Source organism: Eubalaena glacialis, chromosome 10 (assembly GCF_028564815.1).
Source record: "Eubalaena glacialis isolate mEubGla1 chromosome 10, mEubGla1.1.hap2.+ XY, whole genome shotgun sequence".
In the NCBI taxonomy this organism is placed as follows: Eukaryota; Metazoa; Chordata; class Mammalia; order Artiodactyla; family Balaenidae; genus Eubalaena; species Eubalaena glacialis.
Genome location: NC_083725.1, coordinates 119,338,857 through 119,356,455, shown reverse-complemented (window position 1 = coordinate 119,356,455; position 17,599 = coordinate 119,338,857). Strand labels below are relative to the sequence as shown.

The following is a 17,599-nucleotide window of genomic DNA, read 5'->3' as shown; positions in this document are numbered from 1 at the left end:
AAGTGCCGCGGCCAGCGTGGGCGCAGACCATCCCGAGCCGGGCTTTCCCATCCCAGCCAGGGCTGACCAGGAAATGCCCTTGGGAGCGACGGAAGCGGACACGGAGAGGGAAATTCCTAGAGCCGTCTGTGTCGGCCGCCTCTGTCGTGCACTCACGTGCTCCTTTCTCGTCCCCTGGACGCCGGTGCAGCAGAGCTGAGGGTGCAGCAGAGCTGAGCGCGTCTGGCCCGGCAGGACGTGGCCCCCGCGTAGAGACGCTAACGAGACACAGGCCATCCCCGCCTTGGCTTCCAAGGAGGAGCCCTGCTCTCTCCTCCCGCGTCCTCCAGATCTTGGCCAGGACCCCTCAAAGGCCATTCTGGAGCCTCACCCAGGGGTAGCAGGGGAGGGGTGCACCGGCCGGGGGTCGAGTGAGCAGCGTGTGTGTGGTCACATGTGCGTGAGGGGCTCTTTTCCCCTCCTCCCGTCACTAACTGGTCTGAGGCCGGGGAGGGGCCGGGTTGCGGATCCACTAGTGAGCTCAGAGTGAAATGCAACCCCGGAGCCCATCCTGACCCAGGGCAGACATCGTGGAAGAAAAGCATCCGGTCCTCCCCGCGTGGGTGCTCACAATGTCAGGCGTAGCGTAAGGCACTGCCTAAGAAGCGGGGGTCGCACATGGGGGGCCAGTCCTAAACCCAACCCCAGGGCTCTGCCAAGGCACACCCACGCTGTAACAGGCCCCCGACCCCCTGCCTGTAGCTGGTGGATGATCCCCACCAGAGCCCGGTGCCTCCGGCCATCACTCACGATTCTCGGTTTCCTTTGCCCAAGACACACACCACTTCTCGGGTCCCCAGGCAGCAGGGTTCTTCACGTTCCCCCACTGATGTTTACTCTCAGGTTTCATCATCTCAACTAACGAAGTCGTTCTTCATACTCCTGCTAGGCAGGCGTTTGATTCAAACATCTAAGTCCGTTAATCATCAATGTCACACTACGGCTGGGTCCTGAGAGCAGGCTGAGAGCCACAATTTTCCCGGTTATCGTTCGGTGTGGGCGTTAAGTAAGTTACGTGGAGAGCTCCCACTACTCCTCAGAAGAATGTCGATGGGCCGGTCTCGGTAGAGAGAAGCACGCCGACACCACCGTCCTTTAATGGGGCACCCATCATTCGTGGCGTTCAAAGAGTACTCCAGCTGAACAGAGATTCCTTACAAGTTCCCCGTTTCCGGTAGACGTACGTACACACATACCTACAAGTATTATGTGCTCGAAAGTCTCAAGGAAATGTTTAAAACTGGCTCCGTCATGTAATAGTACCGGTCTTTAGCTGCTAGCTTATGTGGAAGTACAACAATGAGGATGCTTTATCGCTGTGTTTCATATTTTACAAAACACTTGGACGTGGGTGAGTGATCTTTCTAACAGCTGCTGGAGAGCATGTATAATTATACCCATTTTTCAGAAGGGGAAATGGAGACTCAGAGAGGCCAAGCAGCTTGTCCATGTGCACAGCCAGCAGAAGACAGAGCCAGGACCAGGCCACGGTCTTCTGAGTGGCACTTCCCACCGCCAGCGATGTCGGAAGTATGGAAGATGCAGAAGGGCACCAACTCTAGGGCTGCTCTGGCCAGCGGGGCAGCCTGCACGGCACCGTGCTCCCCGGAGCACTCCCACCCAGGAGACCAGGGGCCTCTCTGAACGGCATCCAGATTGTAGGCCTCCCCAGCTCCTCTCCTGGCTGGGTGAGCTCCTTGGGGCTCACAGGAGAGGGGGTCTCCGAGTTGCAGGTGTCTCTAGGGTTTCCCGGGGTGGGAGGGGCCTCAGAGCAGGGGTCAGCGGGCAGAATCCTGTCGGACTTCTTGAGAGCAGCTGCAAGACTGATTCTGTCCGACCCAAGCTCAGCTGCCAGGAAGAGCCACCTCCAGTCTCTTCTGTTATTCATACCCCAGTCCATCACGGTACAAGCATTAGCTGACGTCTATTATGCACTCACCAAATGCCGGGCATCATGCGGCACAGGCACCAGAGGCAGGGCCTGAACCTGCTCCCACGGTGCAGATGAGCGAACGGGGGGTCAGAGAGGTGAAGCCCTTGGCCACGGGCACTCGGCTGGAAGGCACAGAAGCACTCCGACCTACGGAGCTGCCTCAGGGTTCGACTCCTCCCCTCTCGCTGGAGCCAGGGATTAGCCTGGAAGAAAGGCGCCACTACCTAACCGAACATCCGCAGGGCCGAGCTCACCGGGGCAGGGCTATTCTCAGGCCTTCGGAACCCCCCTTGAGTCCAGCTGAGTACCCAGAAGTCTTCTCTGCTTACCTGGTGACTGAAAATCTGCAAGGGTGGTCACCAGGCGGCCTCCAGCACTGGTGACCTCCCCGAGGTAGTGTCCCCTCCCCCTCTCTACTCACTGCTAAGGGCTACACTGAGTTGGACCAGGAATAGGTCGGCCTGAGGCCCAAGGACAAGGAGAAAGGTCAGTCACTGACTGCGGGCACTAAGCTGGACACTCGCCTGCCTACTCTGGCTTTTCCGATCTCACGGCCTCATCGGGCAAAGCCCAGTGGACGTGAGCTGCAGCCAGGAGGTGGACTGACCAGGGTAAGCAGGGGGCAGCTGCTCGGCAGAGCCACCCGAGCGGGTGACCGAGCACCGGGCACCAGGTCCTTCTCATGAGCAGGCAGCACTCAACTACATTCTCCTTCTCTCACACACACACACACACACTCCCTGGGACAGGCCTCCACTTCGCTGGGTCGTGCCTTCATTGAGAGGCCTAGGATTCAGCCATTCAGGCATCAGACAGAGCCCAGGACACTCCCAGCCAGGGCTCACCTGCTTGGGTGTCTCATCGCTACTGTTAAATGCATCTACAAATTAAGAGCTGTGAATGGCCCTGGGCAAAATGAGGCACGAAACTGGATGAAGGAAATTCCTAGTAAGGGAAAAGAAATGAGTTTTTCTAGGGAAAACTGAAAACCGGCCGTGCTCTTTGAAACGACAGACAAGCAGCAGTGCAAACGCCCCACTTCCACAGAAAGAAGTTCGATCGCCCAAGAAAGGGACAGTTTTTTGAGCTGCTCCACAATCGTTTGTCCGCTAAGAGGGCAGAAACCTCAGGTGACCCTGCCCCTTTGTAAGTTACTTTTGCCCTCGGGTTCTTTCTTAACTCTGAGGTGCGGTGACCCCGGGCAGGGTCGGGGAGAAGAGGACGTTGAGCGACTAGGCCCTTGCTTTCTGGGGTACATCTGACTTAACCTGAGCCGTGCATGGGTTTCTGCTGCTATCACGTGGCCCCCGAAATCAGGGACGACACGGGCTCTGCCGACATCCTAACTACAGACGTGTTGGCGAAAAGAAGACGATCACGTCATTTTCTTTACTACCTAGCGTTCGCGGCGTCCCCCCAGGCCTGATCTGGAAACACCTCCTAAGAACGAGGCCTCTGGGGTGATCGGCTGCTTCTCCTACTCAGCACCGCCCCAAGCTGCCCCACGGGCTGCAGGCCCGGCACAGGCGCCTGGCGCCCTGCAGGCCCGGACCTTCCCTGCAAAGCACAGAGCTCGAGAGGATGACCGCGAGCGGCCGGAGAGGCGCGAGAGCGCTGCCGACACCCAGGAGCACGGCCTTCCCCTGCAGCGGGCGGCCCGCCGGGCAGAGCCCTTTGGAACTCTATAGACACACGAGCAGCGCTCCCCTCGTTTCAGGGCACCTGGTGTTTTCCATAAAGTCGCAAAGCCGGGTGAGGTTCCCCAGGTACAGAGCTGGGAAGCCAAATGAGTCAGAGCCCAGCCCCGTGGCCTCCTGAGGGCTTCTTTGTAGGAGCCCAGGGTCAGGCCTGAGGGAGAACAGTAACAAAAGGGGTGCACAGTCAAGGAGGCCTGGGCCCCGGGAAGCTGGGTGCAGAGTTAGTCAGTCACGAACTGTTCACTGGACCAGGGGTTACTGACTACCTCAGTGTGCCAGGCACCGGGCCGGGCCCCAGGATTCCTCACTGAACAAGAAAACATTCAAGGTCTCTCCTCCTCCGAAGGGCTACATTCTCAAGGAGGAACGGATAAGAAATAATAAACAAGACGAACCCAGAGTGCGCAGGCACTGCAAAGGGACGAAGATGTCCCAACGGGTCAGCGACCATGGGCAGGACGGAGGTGACCCTCCTTAAGGAAGTGGCATTTGAACCACCTGAAATACTAAAAGGAGCCAGCTGGGCAGAAACACAGGAGCAGAGCATCCCGGGCACCAGGACCAGCAAACACAAAGCCCAGGCCCTGGAAAGTGCTCTCCATGCTGAAGAAACTGGCCAGACCGGAGGGAGGGCTGGTGGGGGAAGGGTCCCAGAGGGGTCCCGCGTGCCGAGGGGAAGGGCTGGGTTGCGTCTGAGTGGTGGCAGCCATGGAGGGCTTGAGCAAAGGCTCGGCCTGAACCGACTTTCGTTTCATGAAGGTGACCCAGCAGCTATGCAGTCACGTGGGTCACAGTGACACAGGGAAGCCCATGAGCAGGCCCACGTGGGGTCCCGGGGCCTCTGCTCCGGAGACAGCAGGTAGATGATGGAGTCTGACGCGTGCACTTTGACCTAAAACAAAGGGGCTTGACCTAGGAAACCCCGGCATCGTTTTCGAAGCAAGACAAATCTGGTCTTTGTCAGCACTGCAGGGGAGCGGAAGGTCGGTCTGGGTTTGGCTTTCATTCTCTGGCTGTTGGGAGGAGGGTCAGAGCAGTGAGCGGATGCCTGCGGGGGACCCACTGGCTTCCGTCCAGGGCGCCGGCAGCGGCTCAACCGCCCGGGAGCCCCTCCGGTTCATCCAGACTGGCCTTCGCTTCCCGGAGGCAGCGGCGGCGCTCCAGGTCCCCTGGGGGGTCCGGGCCGCTTGCAGGGGAGCACCGGCCGGTTCTCAGGCGATGCCCTCCGGCTTCCGGCTGCCCCGGCCTGGCCTGGCCAGTGGCACCAGCTCCTCGCTGGCTCTCCACAGTATTATCCTGAGAGCCTCTTGGTTTTAAAATAAATCTGTCTGGGTTGTTAAAAAATGACCTCTGCCCAGCCGGTCCCAGAGCACAGACTTCAAAGCTGACTCGGTAACAGAAGCTGCTTAATGGCACTTTCATCACCTCAGCGCCGTCACGGAGGCTTTACCATTTCACGGCAGCAACTGAAACGTTCAGGCAGTGTCAGGGACTGAAATCGTGGATAAGGCGGTGGACACTAGGGAGGGTGGTCGTGAAGCTCGCTGTCGCCTGTTTCCTCGTACACGGGTTCGTGAAGGGGCTCTTCTGGTCCGGCTGCAGCATTTTATCCTTCAAGTCTGATTCTCACGCTCTCATTTCCCAGTCTGGATGCCAGGACCAGTCAGCCAAAGTGTATCAGGGGATGGATACCTCCCGCTGAAAACTGGGTGCCTTCCCACCTGCTCAGATGTGTCGAGAGGGACGCTGAAGCCGAGGCAGCCCCCTGCCCCCGCCCAGTTCCGACCCCGTCTGCTTGGCCGAGTCACGTCACTTCCTGATCTGGGAAACCAGCTTCCCACATCCATCCGCCGTTCTGCGGGCCAGGCCCGGGACTGCAGACACACAGGGCCTCGCGGTGCTCAGAGCCGGGAGCCAGGGCCAGGCTCAGGCCTTGTGCAGGTCTGTTAACGCCTCGGGCCACTTGCCCCGTCTTTTGAACGACCGACCTTTGGAGGTGCTATAAAGATAGAAACTAAGAAGAGAGCAGTTTGGAAACAAGTGCCATTTTACATGCAAGACAGGGGTTCCTCACGAAAACCCTACAGTCACTAGAAGGCAGAGGTCCGGCGGGCATGCTGGAGAGAGGCTTGTGCGGGACGGGTCCGGAACCCCAGCGCCGGCTCGCTGAGCGGCCTCTGGCCCACAGCCCGTCACCGCTCGACAGCCGAACTGCATTTGTAAGCACCACGGGAAGGCCGCTTGAGTCCTCACTTCCCCGACCCCACTCTACTCGGCTGACCGATAAACTAACAGCGCCTCTCGGGGTGTCAGTTAACCCTCCATTTCTGTTTTAATCCTCACGTTCCCACATAGATTGGATTTAAGAGGCAGGATAGAGAGTAACAGCCCAAGAGAGGGCGTGTGTGTGCGAGTGTGTATGTCGCCTTAGTGTTCTAAATCGGGGCAACAGATTCTTGTGTGTTCCACCCGGGAACCCAGTGGTTGCTTAGCAACATAATGATCTCTGCAACCAGGAGATCCAGTGAATGATATCCGCCTGATTAACTGAGAGTCAATCAAGCCGCTGAGAAGGAGGGCAGGGTGGACCGGCCCCGGGCAGGCCTCCACTCGGCTCCTCAAACACGCTGGTTCTTTTCCACGGCGACAGTCCGCAGGGCCGTGGGTGGCCCCAAGCATGGGGCCAGATCTGACAACCCCCTTTATTAGCTGCCGGGCTCTCCTCTCTCGGTGTAGACTTGACGCAAAGCACGGCCTCCCCCAACCAGGAACGCTGATCTGTCCTTCCTAAGCTGCAGAAGACAAAAGCAGCCCGGGAACCCAAGTCTGGCTATCAGCAATGAGCTGGCTCTCAGGGGACTTCAAGCAGAGGCTAACGTCATCCTCCTTCTTAACATTTTCCTGGATGTTTCTCTTTATATTCATATCATCCCCAGCCAAGGAAGGCACAGTTGTGAGTTTCCCATCCTAAATACGAAAGCGATGCCCCTTTTGACGTTCTCTTCTGGGCAGCTCTGTGCACTGCCCACTCTACTCGGTGGCCAGAAAAGGAGCAGCACGGGTAGACTCTCAGCCAGCATCTGTGCCATCGCTTTAATTTCATCCATCGAAAAAAGCTTTTTTGTTTAACTGTAATTAATTTTGCAGTGTTGTCTCAACCCATTCCATTTTGTCATTTCCACTTGCTCCCATGACGGGTGCTAACAGAAGAGGGTCGTGCTGAACAGAAGTGCGTGCCGTGTGCAGAAAGCTCTTCCCTCTGGTGTGTTCTCCTGTCCCTCGTTCTCACTGCCCACCCATCTGTTTGCTTCTGATGACACACACAGCTGCCTGCAGAGCCTTCCTTTTAAAAAACATCCCAACTACCTGGGAACCGCTGGGGTGTTCCCACAGGAGGGTGGTGCTGACACCCACCCTCTGGCTCAGAGAGGCCCACTGTTAAAGGCTGCTGGGTTTAAAGCAGTTGCTGTCACTTCGGGGGATTAACTTGCCTCTGCTTCACAAAGCCCGACGAACAAGGTCACTTCCCAACTGTACTGCCCCAGTCGACCCAGTCAGGGTCACAGGCCCTGCGCCACGCAAAGTCACCTTAGAGGAAGTGCCACGTGCTCCTGTGAGATACTGACCCGCTTCACAAAAAACCCCTCTCCCCCCTGAAGGTCCTAATTAACAAGTCAAATCCCCTCTGGGTGGAGGTGCTTTACCATCTCAGCTTAGCTGTTGTCTCAAAGTGGTTCAAATGAGCCTTCCCCAGACAGGTGTGCCCACAGCCGTGGGGCAGGCACGGCGGGGAGATGGGCCCTCCGGAGTGGGAACTGGGGAGCATCTTTCAGTCCTACTTGAGCACCAGACTTTGCAGGTTAAATCCTAAATCCCCGCTGTACGCACGGCCCACCTCTCTCTCCAGGACCGAAGTCTGGGGGCCAGAGGGGTGGCTCCCGCTCCCTGCGGGTGACACCCTGGACCAGGAGGGCTCCTGTTTCTTGATTCTGAGTAACAAGCCTGGCAGTAGTGGAGGAGTCATCCTCAGAGTCTCGCCTGGGGCTGCCTTTACCTGCTGGTGCCCAGTACAGCAGTACAACCAGTAACCAAGGCCCCTGGAAGTTCTCAACAGGGGTCTCCTCTGTGTAACAGATCCGGCCCTGGAGCCCCTGGCCCTCCAGGAAACCGTATCTGAACGCCCTGTGGGGGATGGGGGCCCCAGCCGCGTGCACCCCCTGCCCCTGGAAATGCTCCTCCTCAGGACAGGATCGAAGCCTGAGTCGGCACAGGTCCCCCCTCAGACCTGCTGCTGCTTCCTCACGCGGAGATTCCATACTCGACGTAGCATCGAGTGGGGAAGTGTCACGAGGCTGAGAGGCACCTCGGTAACCAACTGGTAGTTTCACCCAAATGTATATCCGTGGCAGAGAAAACAGACAGCAGCAAAAGGACAGTCCAGAGCGCAGACAGACTGGGCCCCGGCTCCGGCTCACTCCCGCCCGTTAATAAAGCTCCTCGTCCCGACCCTGACCCTGACCCTGACCCTGACCCTTTCACGCTGACACGGCGGCGTCCGTGAGCGCCCCCAGGGAGCCGTGGGGCTTCCCACTTACTGAAACAGGGCCAGCCTGCGAGGTGCCCTTCCCTGCACTTGTCCTTTTAAGCCAAAAAGCCTCAGCTCTGGCAGGCAGTTAAGAGGGAAGGTCTCTCCTCAAGGGTGCCCCTCCCTCTGCTTGCTGAAATGGAGGCAAAAGATGCCACTTCCTCAGGCGGTACTGGTGTGGCACAGACACGCCCCGGCTGGGGAGCAGGACTTGGTTCGGGCCCGTCTCCAGGTCTCCCGGCACCCCCCCCAACCTGCCAGGCTCCGGTGAGTGGCCGCCCCGTGTGCTCTGGTGCCTCCCGCTCGTGTCCCCCCGCCCCGCCCCCGGCATGGCAAAGCGTTTGCTCACTGCCGGCGCACCTGCCATCAGACACTCTGGTGCGGTTTGGGTGTCTCCCGCCCCCTCCTCGGGACGTGGTGAGCGGACTTGTGATGGTTTTTTCTGTTGCTGCCGTTTCAGAGGCCCAGATGTCATGAGCACCGTCTCAGGTACACGGAGCACGACGGTCACCTTCACGGTTCGCCCTGGGACCTCCCAGCCCATCACCCTGCAGAGCCGGCCCCCAGACTATGAGAGCAGGACCTCAGGACCAAGACGTGCCCCCAGCCCCGTGGTCTCGCCCACAGAGCTGAACAAAGAGATCCTGCCTGCGCCCCCGTCTGCTGCCGCTGCGGTTCCCTCTCCCACCCTCTCGGATGTCTTCGGCCTCCCAAGCCAGCCCCCTCCCGGGGACCTGTTTGGCTTGAACCCAGCAGGACGCAGCAGGTCGCCATCCCCCTCCATACTGCAACAGCCAATCTCCAATAAGCCTTTTACAACTAAACCTGTCCACCTGTGGACCAAACCAGACGTGGCTGACTGGCTGGAAAGCCTCAACTTGGGCGAGCATAAAGAGGCCTTCATGGACAACGAGATCGACGGCAGCCACCTCCCGAACCTCCAGAAAGACGACCTCATAGACCTGGGCGTGACTCGGGTCGGGCACAGGATGAACATAGAAAGGGCTCTGAAACAGCTGCTGGACAGATAAGGGTGGCTGCGCTTTTCCTTTACAGACTCCTTGTTATAAATAGAGATGGGCTTGCACTGAAGTGTCTGGATGGTGAGCGCCAACCCCGTTCCGCGGGCTGGTCTCCTGCTACCCAGAGAAATGCTGTGTGTCCCTGGCGTGGCTGAGCCGAGGCCTTCAACCCCCCGGCTCTCTGTGTGGGCTCCTTGGGCTGTTTCTGTCAAAGAGGGGACCAGGGGAGGGAGAGCTTCTAAGGTGGAAAGATGCGCAGCTTGCCTCCTGCACGCAGGCGACCTGACCTCACGAGGCCCAGGAGATGCCCGCCGCCGCGCGGGCCCCCTTGCTCCTGCAGGCAGACCCCACTGCACTCTAGACACATACCTCCCGCGGCCTCCTCTGCCGTTCGGCAGCTCCGCCCGGGCCCGGGCGCAAGGCCTTCCTCAGCCTGCGGCCCCCTCGAGGGCACTCACGCCCACGTGCTCCTTTCCTTCCTGGACTTGGCTCGCAGCGAGATGCCCGCGGATGTGTGTAGCCGGTGCCCCTTTGGAAGGTAGAGAAACTTTCCTCCCGTGGATCCTTTACCCCGTCTCCTCCGACGTGCACCCGTGGTTCTCTGGCCATGAGGTTCTTGGCAGTGGTGGGTTGTCCGAATGGGATCGTGCCCAGCTTTGCTTAGCTTTCTTTCTTTCTTTCTGCAAATCTGTTAGCATAATTCCAAAGTGGCCAAACAGATGTCACATGGAGTTAGTCAAAGCACAAAGTCACGATTCCAAGGAGGAGGGAGACCTGGCCGTGGGAAGCAGCCGGCGTGCAGCTGCTGGGCCCAGAGTGTCCGCAGGAGGGGAGCAGCTGTCTGCCAGGAGCAGCTCCCCAGGAGCGTGGGAAGGGGCTTCTCTGCCTTTCGGCCTTTTTTAAAATCAAAAGCGTGTTGAATTCTGCAAAGATCAGAGCAGGCGAGCAACCACTTTGACACGCAGGATGACACAGGGTTCGCGGTGGGCGTGTGCCGCGGCCACCCCCAGTTCTGAGCCCGCCCAAGGGGAAGCATCGCGGCTGAGACAGCCCCTTTGTCCCCCCGAGGCCAAGGAAGACGGGACTTAGGGGCTTCTCCCCTTTTCCTCTGAGCGTCCAGGAATCCCACCAGCTTGTCTTAATAGTACAGCAGGTTTTTTGAAAAGTCAGGGGGTATGGCGCACAGGCAGAACCCAGGGTGAGGGTGCAATGCAGATGCAGGAAGGAAGGGCAGAGCAGAGAGGTCTCGTGGGCCGCCAGTCCCGCCTCCGGCAAGGCTTTCTTGGGCCCCGCCGCATTCTTTCCCCTGGAGCCCCTCCCCTGTAACAGTACCTCTGATTTCCAAGGGAGGTCACCACGGGCACACGAGCCACAGGACACTCAGTCAGGGGTCAGCATGCTCTCCCACATATGGAAGAAACTCGAATGTCAGGTTTTTGGCTTTTATTATGATTTCAGAACTAGCCTAGCCCATCTCTAATTATAAAAACATGGTTTGTTTTTTTTTTCCTTTTTTTCTTTATGCTCACAATCAAGTGTCTGATTAGGTCTGGAACAGCTCTAGAATGAATACGTAAAATTTAGCGATTTAAAATCATCTCTTTCTTTACTGCAAGTTTAAATAGTTGTACAGATAGTTTATAAGCACAATATTTTAAGAAAAAAAGTGGCTGGTCTACTAGGCAGCCTTTGTGCCACTTCAGTGCTAGAAAGTTAAAGAAAAAAAAACTTTTGTGATTTAATAATACTATTTCTGTGGAATAATTATAAAAGTATGACCTTTTTAAATCAACCTTATTTGGATGCATCTGAACCAGCAGAGCTGTGTTATATTTTCTATCTTTGCTAGAACTTCGTCATCGAAGGACAATTATTTCTTCAAAAGTGGTTGTAATTCACAATGCAGCAGTTTCTCCCAAAACACACACACTCACCACACACCCCGTCTTTCCAGCCACATGCCCCTGAATTGGAAACTGAGTTTTGGACCGTCTGTTCCAAAACCTTCTGCAGGTCCATCTTTGTATCTGAAAGATCCATTCCAACTTGAAATCAATTGAATATTAAGGCGCTTTACTTCCGTGTACTTTCAATTTTTCCATCATGAGATGAACAAATGTCACCCTAGAGAAATTTCAAGCCAAGAGACTACAGGTGGCCTGCTGAGGCTGCCCGATAGTTCAGAAAATGTAAAATGGTGGTTTGGCCATTATCTGTCTTCCATTTGGTGATACTGCAAAATCCAGTAAGTACACCGCCTCCCCGTGGCTCTTTTCTCCTTTGCCTACTGTTGGCATTACCTCTCTGCTCAGTGCCAGGCAAAATGCTAGACAGGACGAGAGTAAAGGAGGCCGCGGGTAGATGGTAACCAACAGCAACTTGGGGGCGCTGGGGTTACTGAACTTTGGTAACCAGAAGGTGAGAGCTGGTTGCTACTCCCTTTCTTAGAGAGACTTCAAGTCACGTGCAACTGACCGGAAGCAAGCAGACTGAGAGACAAAAGAGCTGGCGACATCGGTTGTTTCACACTGTCTTACTGTAGAAAAGTGACAGGACCCATCAGAACCTGCCCTGACCGACAAAATAAACACATTGCCTAGACGAATCAGTCTCTAGCTCTATTCGCCAGGTTTGCTACAGAAAGCAATAGTTCCTCATTTAAACCACTGCCCACTGTTCTCCCCCTTGGGACATGTCAGGACCAGGCCCTACCCTATGCCCCTCTTTGATGGTGAAACAGATGTTAAACTGCTCATATAAAGATCATGTTAATACTATTCCAGGTTTTAAAAAGATCCACTTTTGTTATATACTGTAATTTAAATAAATTGCATTTACATGCCTAGTTTCTGTAATATTGTGTATACAAAACCAAAATTGCTCAAAATGTAAACTATGTATACCTGCCAAGATACCTTCTCCAGGGTGTCTGTGCACATTTTAAGTAAATCCATATAATATAAAAATGACTCAATGTGACTGTTGATTTGCTGAACTTTCCATATCACAAAGTGAATTATTTGTGGTACTTTAGTTAATAAAACGGTGATTTTTTTTTTTTTTTTTTTTTTTTCTGAGTTACTGAACAAGCAAGCATTACCCAGGGTGATCTGGCAATGACTTTTTGCGTGTGGGCCACAAATATTGATTTTTTCCCATTAACAAATTTTTTGTTTGTTTTTGTTAGAAACATACTTTTCACACTATAGTTTGTGTAACGTGTTCGCATTCTCTCTGTTTCTGTTACTTTTGTGCTTTTATTCTTTTCAGACCTTATTAAAAACAAAAAGAAAAAACAAGCTCCTGTAATTTGCACTTTCTCCCAATCCTTAAATCTCTTGTATGGCAACCAAAATTACTGTAAAAAAAATAATAATAATAAATATACTATTGCACTAAGTTGTGGTTCTGATTGCAAACAGTGAAAACTTTCTGAATCAAACAACAAGTGGCCAAGCTTACAATCCAGCCACTTGACCTCTGTGAAGCTGACCAGACGGTAGCTTTCCTCAAAGAGTGAAGATTCTCCTTTCGGTGAGCTAATCTGTCTTGGCTCCACTTCCTTAAAGTTTTCTCAGTGTATGGGTGGAAACGAGTATTCTTTCAGAACTGGGAAAGCGTCACGGCGGGCGGACGTCTGCGAACACTGGCGCTCCTGTTTGTTTGGGACAGAAGCAGAGGGGCCTGGAGGGCGAGCCGGATGCAAGCCTTCCCCCCAAGGGCACAGGCTCCCGTGCACCTGCGGCGGCGGCAGCAGCGGTCTTCTTGCCGTGGGGTCTGCAGAACCAGCCAGGCAGCCCCGCCGGCTGACACAGAGCCACAACGTTTTGGTGAACGAGGCAAGAGAACGCGTCTTCTGGCCAAGAACTGAGCCCGGAAGACACGGGCTATCCCTTCTGCTGGAGGGAAGCATATTTTCAACTTCAATACTGAACCTTCTCTTCCGCCTCACAGCAGTGAAAAGTCACTGTCTTTAGTTCCTGAACAGTTCCTTCTGTTCTGGCACATTCTCCTCTTGAACGGCAGCCACTCTGTTTCTATGTTCCTGAAAACTTCTCGGCCTCGTACCTTTTGTAGTTTACCCGCCCTGAACCCCCCCTGCTCCACCATCCAATGGTTCTTCCCAGACCCTAGCCACCACCCCCATCTTCACTGTCCAGTGGTTTCTTCCAGACCACTTCTTCCTGATCAATGTATCTGTTTGTCTTGTTAAGAAAAAAATAGACACTGGAAGACTTTTTCTTTTATCTGTACTTTATTTGATGCATTTTAATAACCAGTGAACTGGAATGTCTTCTGTATTTGTAGCTATCCACGTACACACGCAAGTAGGTGACAATTCCACAGTGGCTGGGCGACCACAGCGGCTGCATGCATACGGGCCTGTCCGTGCTTTGTGGGGAAGCGGGTAGTTCCCAGGCTTGTTTCTCAGACTTCAGCAGACCTGATCCCTTCGATTTATGATCCACGCCGTATCAGTGGTTTCATTTCTTTATTGTTCCTGTAACCTGTTTCTACGTTTCACAGTCTTTACCGAGTTATGTTTAAAATTACAACATTCACTGTCCATTGCTTCTACTCTGGAACTCTTTGTTTATAGCAATTCTGAAACTTTAATATGAGCCTTCAAATAAATACAGAAACAAAACAAAAAAAAAAGGAAAAAAAAGCAAAGTGTGTGCCTTGGGTGTTTTGAACCTGATCTGCATAAAACCATATTGTACTCAAATGCTGTATATTTAATGAAAGGGTAAATATACCTTCACTGTATCAATGTAGCTGATAAAATAGTTATAGTGCCTTGGTTTCTGAACTGAGAAGCCCATATCAATGCACAACGAAAAGTAAAAAACAATTCGAGAAATGAAATGTTGAGAAGACCTAGACATGATTCTGGAGCCTTCCTCATCATAAGACTGTGGGATATACACAGTCATTTAAGTTAAAAAATAAAAAGAAAATTGAAATAAGATTGTGTTATCAATTAATTTTCCATTAAAAGTGCTCTCCACTACATCACTTTCAGTATTCTCATTTAGTTGAAATACAAAACATGGCTGAGAACTTCCAGGGAAAAGAAAATGACATTTTTACCAAGAGTCCTGGGCTTTCAGACCTACTTCCCCACGTGCTGTGTTGCCCCCCAGTGGTACTTGTTGGTAATGCTTATCCAAGTCAGCAGTACCGATCCATCATCTCCACATTTTGTGAAAAATAAAGTGTTTGTTTTTGGTGATTGAGGTCACTCATCACAAAAGAATTACTTCCATTTTTCGTAAGCTACAGGCGTGGCAACACACAGTCTTTTTTAAAAGAAAGACGATGTGAGAAGTACATAAGTCTAGGTCTCAAGGCCATCGTCCGCATTCGCTCAAAGTTAAAACGTTACGCTGCCCTGCACAGCCTTCGTCACCGTGCAGGCTGGGTGTGAGGTGTAGGAAGAACGGCCGCCCTGCCTGGGGCTAGATTAACCACAGCAACAGTGAGGCCCGCGGGGCGGTGCCGCCCATCTTGCGGGGCCCCTCGGCAAGCGGGCCGGACCCTTCCGGAGGCAGGGCAGACGCCACATGCTGTGTCCACGGCACGCCTCTGGGTTCTCCCGCCAGGTGCCTGTGCCTCTCCACCTCACAAGACTATCAGTGGTGCTGCTGTTCACCGGGCCAAAGGCAACCAGATACCCAGGCTTTTTCATTTCAGTCAACAAACGTAGCCACCACGGGAGAATCGGAACGGGGTGGCTGGGGAGACATGGCCGGGTTTCCCAGGGGGCGCTACTGCACACGCTGCTGCGGCCTCTGCGGGAGGTATGTACCAGCCCAAGAGCCAAAGGGGTGAGCCACCGACCACGGTCGCTGGGCAAGACAGACGGGCAGGCCAGCCCTGGGCCCCGCGTGAGATGGGGGCCCGGGAAACAGCCAGGTGAGCAGGACTGAGGTCGGAGACATCTGATCACTTGCCTGCATCTGGCGGCCGGCACACCTGTTCTGAGGCTCCAACACCTCAAGCCATCCTGCCACTGCCCACTCAGAGTCTTCCTTGCCAAGGAACTTAAACGGAATTAGATGTGTTCTTCAAACCCCAGAACACAGAGGGCAGGAAGGGAACACAGCCCTTAAAGCTCCAGGGAAGAGACCACAGCACAAGGCAGAAATCCATTACTGTGGTCTATGTGGTAACGGTCTCATCCATTACCTCCTGAGAGGGGGTACAGGCTGGAATCAACAGTAAACCTCTCCGCGCCAGGCACCATTCAGAGCACTGCACCCGAGTGTCTAACAGAACCGTGAGGCAGGAACAAACAGCCCCATTTTACAGATAAGGAGACAAAGTCTTGCCAAGGTCCACAGCGGGAGCAGGACCAGGACGTGCTGCAGAGCTTCCACAGCTACGCCCACTTGCAGGGAAGAACCCCGAGGAGTGCTGCTTGTGTCAGGATCCACCACTGGTGACAAGGACACATCCCTCTGCCCCCCTCCAAATGCATCTGCGAAGAGCCAGGGGTCCAGGAGGCTGGACAAGCTGGAGGATCCTCCCAGACGAAACCCCTCAGGGTTGTGAAAAAGGGAGATTTAATTCAGAGGCAACCCGGTTACCTCACTTCCCCTGGGTAGAATCAGGGAAGCCTGGACCTCAGGATCCCAGGTTTTCACAGTGCAAAGACATGATATTTGTAAAATGACCCCCGGCTTTGAGCCACGTGACACATGGCATCTGCTTTTATTTCCATCAGAATTCCCACTCAAAGCTGATTATCTCCTTTACCGACGAGGAAACAGAGGCTCAGAGAGAGCAGATGCCACCTCCCGTGGGGTACAGCAGCTGGAGACTGTGAGTCCTACCGAGGGAGCGGCCCCAGCCCATCCTCCCATTAAACTCTTCCTGCCCTGGCCCTGAGCTACCCCAATTCCTCCCAGCGCGTTCCTCTGTGGCCTAAGTCAGTCCAAGCCCGTCTCTATTGCTTGCAGCTGCAGCTTCCTGGCTGACACAGCGCCTGACCCCGATGCCAGCGTGTTTTCTCCCATACCCTGCAGCCTTCTTCTGCAGTGAGAACTGGGGCAGCCCCTTCCTCTCCCTTCACTACCCCCCTCAGTGGCAGAGACAAAGGCCAACTGAAAAGGAGTCACCGAGCTGCAGAATGGGTTTGAAAATGAGTCTAACAGGCCCACACAGCTTTGAAGCTTCACATAAAGCCAAAGGCGGGGAGCGGCGGCTTCCTCCCTTGGCCTTGGAGCCTGCCATCTGGGCAAGCTAAAAATAAAGGCCCCTTTTTCAAGCAAGAGTTTATAAATGTGACCACAAAGGCCCTGATGAAGACATCAAGGCCCTGGAGAAAACCACATGGCCTGAAACCTTTAGCACCCCACAGGCCCGCCAGGAAAGCCCAGCTCTCCCTCTCCCACACAGGCACCAGTGACCAGCTTTTTCTGGCAGCGTCCAGGAGAACGAAGTGGAGAGTGTGGGGGCTCTTTATGGTGGCAGGGAAGGAGACCATAAAAGGAGAAGACTGGGTATAACACAAAGTACAGGCCGCCGTGTATTCACAGTGGCAACAAGAAACAGAAACGGTCACGCGGCTCCCAGCCCTGCCATCCAGCCGCGCGCCCCCAGCGTCCCAGTGACCTGGGCCCGCCCACCTCTCCAAGCCTTTCCTCCTTGCTCACCTTTTGCTCCAGCTGCATTCCCACCTTTGGGCCTCCTCCGTGCCCAAACCCGGAATGTTCTTCCCCCTCTCTGCGTGGTCTGGACCACCAGATTTCCAGTAGAATCGCCCCAATCACGCACTCACATCTCCCCATTTTCTCTTTTCATGGCGCTCATTACTACCTCAGATTGGCTTATTAATTTGCTTATTGATTATCTGCCCCCAACAAACACACGCACACACTTCTGGAAGGTAAGCCCCGCGAAGACAGTAGCTCTGCCTACCTCATGCCCCGCTGTCTCCCTGGCAAAGGCAATGTCTGCACAGGCCTTCTTCCAGGGGCCCCTAGTTGCCGCTCAAGCCTCGGGCCCACCGCAGCCATCCTGCAGCCACTCCGGCTCCTGAAGCTTCCATCTGGTCCTCAGAGACCTGGGAAAGACAGAGACTTCCCTAGTGCCTCCAGGGACTCCTCCCGAGCACTGCCTGCCCCTGTACTGACCCTTCTTGACCCCTGGCCCGGAAAGTTACTGGGAATCCTCCCCCGGCCCATCCATGTTTCTGCAGCCCGCGTCCTAACCGTCTGCGGCCCCACCACCCCGTGAAACCAGGCACCTCCTCTATCTAGAGCGATATGCCTCCCAGGTCCTGCCCCAGTAGCGGCTGCTGGGGCAGAAATCAGAG

The 17,599-nt window shown here is 54.6% G+C and overlaps 1 protein-coding gene across 6 annotated transcripts in view; it reads left to right on the top strand.

Annotated features, from left to right (window-relative positions):
* Positions 1-12,541, top strand: part of SHANK2 (SH3 and multiple ankyrin repeat domains 2) — a 570,985-nt gene extending 558,444 nt beyond the window's left edge. For all 6 annotated transcript variants that reach the window (XM_061202240.1, XM_061202242.1, XM_061202244.1 and 3 more), the window contains one exon: positions 8,715-12,541. In XM_061202240.1, coding sequence (XP_061058223.1) covers positions 8,715-9,285 — 571 coding nt within the window. In that variant the 3' untranslated portion in view covers positions 9,286-12,541. The remainder of the gene's footprint in view (positions 1-8,714) is intronic.
* Positions 12,542-17,599: the final 5,058 nt, after the last annotated feature.